The sequence below is a fragment of the Ciona intestinalis genome, chromosome 4, assembly GCF_000224145.3.
Source record: "Ciona intestinalis chromosome 4, KH, whole genome shotgun sequence".
Lineage (NCBI taxonomy): Eukaryota > Metazoa > Chordata > Ascidiacea > Phlebobranchia > Cionidae > Ciona > Ciona intestinalis.
In genome coordinates, this window is record NC_020169.2 from 3,377,081 (window position 1) to 3,384,747 (window position 7,667).

Below are 7,667 nucleotides of genomic sequence, written 5' to 3' on the forward strand. Positions count from 1 at the left end.
AACATATGTTGAAAAAAAATTGTAAATATTTTCAAATTTTTCTAATTACAGATATAGTAGGTTGGGGTGGCTCATGTTTGTATGCTGTATTAATGTTCCAATTTCGTGGTAAATGGGAGAATATTTACAGAATTATATGACTTCAAACGAGCGCTGTTGGTTGTTAAAAACACAATGGTATCCACCTACAGTAATATATATATATTCTTAAATTGCTTTGTAAAAATATTTAAACGGAAAAATATGACTTTCAAAATTCATCCTTTAAAATAATGTTTTTTTTTTGTGAAGATTAAATTGATTGTAACTTACCAATAAACTGAAATGTTGTTGAAAGTTGGAATAGTCCGTCACTGTACATTGCAAATGTAAGGAGGAAGTAGATAAATATGCTTCCCCATGTAAAGAAATGATTGACAGGTGTCCAATATGAAGTGTCTAAGGCAACCTGTGGTGAAAAAGATTGAACTGAAAATAGAAATCCTAATTTAATTTGAAGATATATTTTTAGTAATTTGTAATGAACAAACATATCCAAAAGTATGGGGGGAGGACCAATTTTTAACCTACTCTGGCCCTAATATTTTTTATTTTATTGGGTAGATCAGTGGTTCCCAAACTTTTTTTTCACCCGGCGCCACTTGAGCTATTCAAAATGTTTGCGGCGCACTTAGCCAAAGGTCTTAGAAATAAAAACGTATTTTTACAGTTTTATCGTGTATTTTAAGATTAGGCTCGTTTAAGCATATGAAACTTAAGCATATGAAAAGTGTTGTACCACAGTCTGGACATGATTATTGCAAACCGAAAGAAATAATTGGCATTGTTACGTAATATACAAATCTACTGTACAGATAGAAATGCGAAAACAAACTTTTTAAATTTTATTATTGAACAAACACGTTGGATTTTTATATAAAACAACAATTTATATTGCAATAAAATATTAATACAAATCAATTATCTCGACCATGCTAAATTGGAAATGTTTCTGCAAATTTTCACGGCGCACTTGACGAGTTGCGTCGGCGCACTAGTGCGCCGCGGCGCCCACTTTGGGAACCGCGGGGGTAGATCAAAGGCCCTGAATAAATGCCACTGAAAAACATTGCCTTTACAGCTTATTCGCAAACATTTACACTTGTTGCAATGTAATTACCCCTGCAACTAGAATAAAAATGCTGTTTGTCAAAAAAAAAAGTTGCACATTTTTTTTTAAGTTGCACATTTTTTTAAAGTAGTTATTTTATGACAAGAAAACAAAGAGTCATACAAACAGTTTTCAAACCAATTTATTGCAGAAAACTGTTAGAACTTTCACAAAACTCACCTGCAGTGTTACCACTATTATTAAGCATGTTGATATGACAGTAGAGACAGTTTGTAAATTTGTCATATCGGCACCACTGGGAGACATGCCTTCTGCAAATGCTCCGTAGGGAACAAAGAAAAGAACAAGACTTGTCAGAATGCCGCGTATTATACTGTAAAAAATTTAAGTTAACAAACTGTACCTTACCTCTGAAATGTTTTAGTTACTTTGCTATATTTTTAAAAACAATTTTTAAATTATAGACCAAAAGGCAACATTGAAATGTTTTTACCTTTTGAAGAAAATCTTGACATTAAAAAGTTCATTTTTCTGCCCAGGTAAATAGAGTTTTGGAAACTTGATGCAGTATTTGTCGTTCAAATCCTTCGAGTTTGATGAAATATTATTTAAAAATATAAACTTTTTTGAAAAAACGTTTGTAAAAAAAATGGGTGTAAAAATATCTGTTTGCAGTTAACTATGATAATTCATGAAAAAAACTAAGCAATGTAAACACTTGCACAAAGGCTTACATAAAGGCTATATAGTGATTCTGAAAAGTTGTTTGTCCTTGGGGCTTAGAAGTTTAAAGACAAAAATCAGAGCTGGGTCGAAAAATGTTGAGCACAAATTGTATTTATATAAAATTTTCTAAATAGTTGTTGGACTTATGTGAACAGGATAGGAATGATTTTTATGAAAGGTATCACAACATTGGACGGACATTTAATAAATGAGTTGAATTCATGCACTTAAATTTATTCAATGTTAAGTATGTATGTGGATTTTATATGGAAACTTGATAGTAAATCATTTTTTTTATTTTAAATGTATTTATACTTGGGCAAAATTATTTTTTTTAAATATTAATTTATTAAAAAAAACACAATTATTTCACATTTAATTTAAAAAAATGTTACATTTAATTAAAAAAATTTTTTTTTTCATTTAAAAATTAAAATAGAAAAAAAATTACATTTACTTCAAAAAAAATTTTGTTGCTACCGTACCTGGTCAAAAATGGCAAGCATAAATATTGGCATAGATGTGTAGACGATGTTGTAGAGTGTCACAAACAAATCATCATATGCTGACTGTCACAATGTAAAGATAAGTTGGTTTGAAATGCTACCAGTTATAACAGTTATACAAGCAAATGAGATTTCTAAATGATTGAACTAGGAAACAAATCTGTGCTTCTCAATTTTTGGTAACAACCCAAAATTGGAATAATTTTTTAGGGGGGTCACTAAATTAGTGAATATGAGTTAATACAGTGTCTAACTGTTACTCTGATATTTAAATCACTTTTTGTCTATGTTTACAAAAGTTTCACATTTTAGCCTCGAAAATTGGTTAGCCAAATTTTTGCCAATACATTATATATAATATTTGGGTCGTGTTGCAAAAAGGTTGAAAAGCACTTGCCAAAACACACAACATATATCCAAAGTCATTGTACTAACATGATGGTCAATAGACTTTGGCTGTACAAATGACATTTTGTATGAAAAAAGACAGATTTTGTGAGACAAACATGAAGTGCTATATGAGGTACTACAGCATGATGTGTAGCTTGGGTGAGTTTTGTGCTGATACCTGATAGAAGACTGCTATGCACATCACTGGTAGTGAGGTATATGCTACATTGTACAAGCCTACGAATTGGCTGTCGTATATTGTCTGTTGGTTGGTTATTGTCAATAGATTACGATGTGTCTTTTATATAGATTTTTTAATGTTGCAAAGCAACATTAAATCTAAAAGCACTGTATAGCAATTTTTTTAAAAAAATGCCATTTTTTGCTAATTTTGCTAAAAAAACATTATTTCTGAAAAATAATGCCTAAAAATTTCACATTTGTGGGATTTTCTGCAAATTTTAACTTTAAATATAAATTGTTGGGTATGTAATCTCACCTGAGCAGTTAGACCGTTAAAGAAACCAAACCAAAAGTGTACAAGGGTGAAGGCAAAGTTTTTGTAGAAAAAATAACCGAAAAATTTGCACATTCTCATGTAAGACCAGCGACCATGCACAAGAAGTAACCTCTCGAGGTACCTAAGTCATGTGCGGAAAATTGTTAATACATAATTTTTTTTTTAATAAAAAATGCTTTACCTAAAAAAACATTAAAAAGAAAATAATAAAAAATTTATTAAAATCTAAGAAAAATTAAAATAATTTTTGTGTCATTTTAAAAATATGAAATATTTTTTTAATCAATTAAATTGATACCTGAATTGGCCAAACGCAAAGTCAGCAGACAAGACAGCTTGTGTGCCTTCTTCACCGCTTATACCAACACCAATGTGAGCAGCTGTGATGTAGATACTTGTTAAACTAACCCAGTTATATTTGCTAATATAATGTATTGAAAGTTAGACCTATGTTCTGATAACTTTCATACATTAGGCTTACATGACGACTTTGTAAATATTATGTACAACATAAATACAAGATTATAATAACATGTTTCGTAAATTCCCTAAACAAAATGTAAATTCTAACATATTCACACAGTAGTACAGTAGTATAGATTTAGTTTAAAATATGCCTTAAAACAAAACACAAACGAATGCATAACAAAAACTTTTTACAAAATTTTACTTTTTTTAAATATCAACACTTTTATGTAGTTTAATCCTTTGATTTTAACTAAATAAGTATTATTTTTTATTCAATTCATAAACTATACAAATAGCGTAAGTTATCCAAGCTATCCCCACTCTTAAGATATCAATATACCATGAGTGTGTGTAAAGATGATAGTTGTTTTAGGTAAACATCATAATGTGGCTGCAGATATCAACATAACTTAAGTTTCTTAGAGTTAAACTTCTCACCTTTAATCATACTGACATCATTTGCACCATCTCCGATAGCCAGTGTCACCGCTTTCTTGTTTTTCTTGACCAGTTCCACCACCTTAGCTTTCTGTAACGGAGTAACTCTACAGCAGATCACGGAAGTGCATAGAGAAGCCAGGTCAAGGAATTTCAACTCGAGTTCTTCATTTAATGCGTGAACCTGTTAGAAAAATGGTTTTCAATTAAAAATATGAATATTGAAAAAATGTGCTAAGAAAAAACGTTTGACAGTGTTAAAAAGTTCAAAAAAAGTAAAAATAATTTATATTTTTTTTGGGTGGGGGGGGTAAAGGTATATGAATTGAATAATTACATAGGAAAATTTTTATTTGCATTTAAACCTAAAGGGCCTAAATCATTTTTACATCACTTGACATATACCATCATACACTTAAAATGTTTATTTGGCAGCAAACAACTAGGTTAATATCATAACATTTTTTTTATTTATTTTATTTATCTCTTCGAAAAAGATAGCGAAGATCATGTTATTTAAAGAACAAAGACAAGAAAACCAACAGCAAAACAGTTGTTAAAATACGCCATGGACAAAAAGTGTGGAAAAGAGTATCAGTTAAAAAGTGTGGCTGTTGCACTCAAAATAAAACCCAATTCTTATTTTTTTCCCTGAAAATCCGAATGACTTACCAGACTATGCCCATTGATAACCAGACCAAATTTATTGTCTTGATCAGATTGAAACACAACGGCTCTTCCATTCGCTACTTTGCTTGTATGGACAACTACATTCTAGTGAGAAATTATTGTTTAATATATAAGTTAAGTTAATGAAAGCAAAACAAATTCCTAAATGGAAATATCAAAAAATTCGATTCAAAAATAATTTGACTAAATAAATACGTTACAAAAACAAATGCAAAACATTATTGAATCTCAAAATGGGCATTTTATTTTACTAAGTGATAAAATGTGATACAGTCAAATTTGTCCATTTAAACTCTAATTTTTTTTTGTTGGATAATTCAATAGGCCTATTACAGTTCGAAAAAAGTTCAATTATTTATAAGGTAACCAATAAATCCATTAGTGGCCGAGTTGGTTTAACGACTTTATTTAAATGCTAAAATTATCATATAATATATGAACCACAATTCATATGATTTTACCGGGAAATTAGCATCATCCCGTGATGACATTGGTGATGCGTGAGATCTTTCATTCTCAATGTCATCATACGCTTGTTTGATTTCAGCAGCAACCTGGGATTTCAATATGGTTTATTTTATTAATGTACGTTAAATTAAAAACATATAGGTATGTTTTTATATATATATAATAAATCTAGGAAAATATGTTTGTTTTATTAAATGTATCTAAATTAAAAATATATATGCTCGATTGTACGTTATTTTATATATATCCTATGAGTCTATGGTATTAAATTTAAATCTAGAAAATATATTAAAAAATTATTTTAATATAAAATTAATTTTTAAATCACCACATATGACTTCTTACTATATGATGGAAAATTGAAGAAAAATAAGTTTTGCTTATCAACTAAAATTAGACAAACATTACACTTTTCGCAAAACAAAGTATAGTTTTAATATACTTCATTCATTTGAAACTAAATATGTAAATAAATTTTTCAAAATGAAAACATTTTTTAGCATTATTATTTTATTAATTCAGATTTCTAAAAACATAGATATGAGATGTAATCTAAAACTATAAACGCACCTCATCAAATGTGTAACCAGATATTACAAATACATTTTTCATCTCCTCAGTAAGCATGTTGCATGAGTACCCAATGTTAACAGCAGTCTCCTGCTTATCGCCAGTCAGAACCCAAATCTTAATGTTGGCTTTCGATAAGTTTGCGATCGTTTCTGGTACACCATCCTACAAGAACACAATAATTTATTATTTTTATTCATAAAAAAAGGGAAAATAAAGAATAGTGAATACCATTTATTTTACTTTAATTTTTTTTTAACTGACTAGAATAAAAAATCCTAAAAAATGCAAACATTATACAATTCTTATAGATATTAAAAGATGCTTCTTTATTTCAGGGAACAATGTATTTATTACCTAATAGTCTCTTAGTATAACTGTATTTAATATTCCATAAACAAACATATATATACCTGTAACTTGTCTTCAATAGCAGTCGCACCAATCAAATCCAAGTCTCTTTCTATCTCCTCATACACAGCAGAAAGTTTATCTTCTCTGTCTTCCAATGCTGTGCTTGCTTTAAAGTGAGCGTCCTTCCATACTGAAGGTAATGCATATAGGAAATAATTGTAAAAAATGCTAATATACATTCATATACATTCTAAATGTGGTATAATTCTTAATGTATGTATTTGTCTTTTTGACCCTTTTGCATCTATTATGCAGTAATTAAATGAGCTTCCTTCCATACTAAAAGTAATGCAAAGAAATGTGAAACTAGTTTTTTGAATCGACCAGAAAAAAAACATTGGTTAAAATCTTTTTATTAGTAGCTTTGCAAAAAAATTTTAAAATATTTTTTTTAATGACTAGAAAAAAGACTTTTTATATCTATTTCGAAGTAAGAAAACAACATTAAAAATAGAGGTATTTCAATATATCCTATTTGCGGCGTGCACTGTATATATAGAAAGACTGACAGGGCATTAGTTTAGTTTGGTGTATTATATATAATATTTACCATTATAAGCATGTTCATCCAAATTCTTGACGGCAAGACACAGAGTTCGAAGTCCGTGACCAGCAAATTCCTGGTGGAAAAAATATATCACGTAATAAAATCTTATATTTGATGTAAATATAGCGATTTTTCTAATGTTATATTGGCAAAAAAACCTAAAAAAACCATTTACCGCTTTTTTTTCTAAAAATAAACGAATTAAACTTTTTTTTTTAAATATAAGCATTTCACATTTTTTTTTCACACACCAAGTTTGTCAAATCAGTGCAATATGCTTTGCCAAAGTTTATATATAAACTATTTACATCCAAATGTTGAGTAGTTGTGTTTTTCAAATCTTCATCTTCGCGAGAATTCCCGAGTCGTTCATAAATCACAGAGTCAGCACCTTTGCAGTACAACCTGATGTTTCCTACACACGACATTGGAGTTTAAATTATTCACAACCTCAATGTGTTGTAACACGCAATTAAGTGATTTTGGTTGTAATTATTGCGTAGTGATGCTTATCTTGTAAAAAGAAATTTACACCTGATGCTCACTGTCGAACTGGTAATGCATATGAAGGCATTACACCACAGGTGCTGAAAATTTAATGAATAATGGAACAAAAACATGTGGTTACAATAACACATTTACCAATATTCGCCAATGAAAAGTTGGGGTACAAACTAACGCATTACATAAACCATAGGGATTTGTCTACCATTTAATATTATAATATTGGGTGGTTCGTAACAGAGTTTTTTTACTCTTCAAAAACGATAGCGAAGATCATGTAAAATGAATCAACAGCAAAACAACAGCTTTAAAAAT

General features: G+C 29.3%; 1 protein-coding gene and 1 long non-coding RNA gene across 2 annotated transcripts in view; one reads left to right on the forward strand and one right to left on the reverse strand.

Moving 5' to 3' along the window:
• The window catches only part of LOC100179108 (probable phospholipid-transporting ATPase IM), an 18,035-nt gene that overhangs the window by 2,710 nt on the left and 7,658 nt on the right, over positions 1-7,667 (reverse strand). The window contains exons 18-30 of the mRNA XM_018811743.2: positions 7,157-7,263; positions 6,852-6,921; positions 6,301-6,431; positions 5,888-6,052; positions 5,311-5,403; positions 4,832-4,933; positions 4,160-4,343; positions 3,552-3,633; positions 3,233-3,374; positions 2,323-2,406; positions 1,605-1,696; positions 1,331-1,484; positions 313-448 (exon numbers count right to left, since the gene is read on the reverse strand). Coding sequence (XP_018667288.1) covers positions 313-448; positions 1,331-1,484; positions 1,605-1,696; positions 2,323-2,406; positions 3,233-3,374; positions 3,552-3,633; positions 4,160-4,343; positions 4,832-4,933; positions 5,311-5,403; positions 5,888-6,052; positions 6,301-6,431; positions 6,852-6,921; positions 7,157-7,263 — 1,542 coding nt within the window. The remainder of the gene's footprint in view (positions 1-312; positions 449-1,330; positions 1,485-1,604; positions 1,697-2,322; positions 2,407-3,232; positions 3,375-3,551; positions 3,634-4,159; positions 4,344-4,831; positions 4,934-5,310; positions 5,404-5,887; positions 6,053-6,300; positions 6,432-6,851; positions 6,922-7,156; positions 7,264-7,667) is intronic.
• LOC113474181 overlaps positions 697-7,667 on the forward strand; it is a 17,098-nt gene continuing 10,127 nt past the window's right edge. The window contains exon 1 of the long non-coding RNA XR_003395827.1: positions 697-1,070. This is a non-coding gene — a long non-coding RNA (uncharacterized LOC113474181). The remainder of the gene's footprint in view (positions 1,071-7,667) is intronic.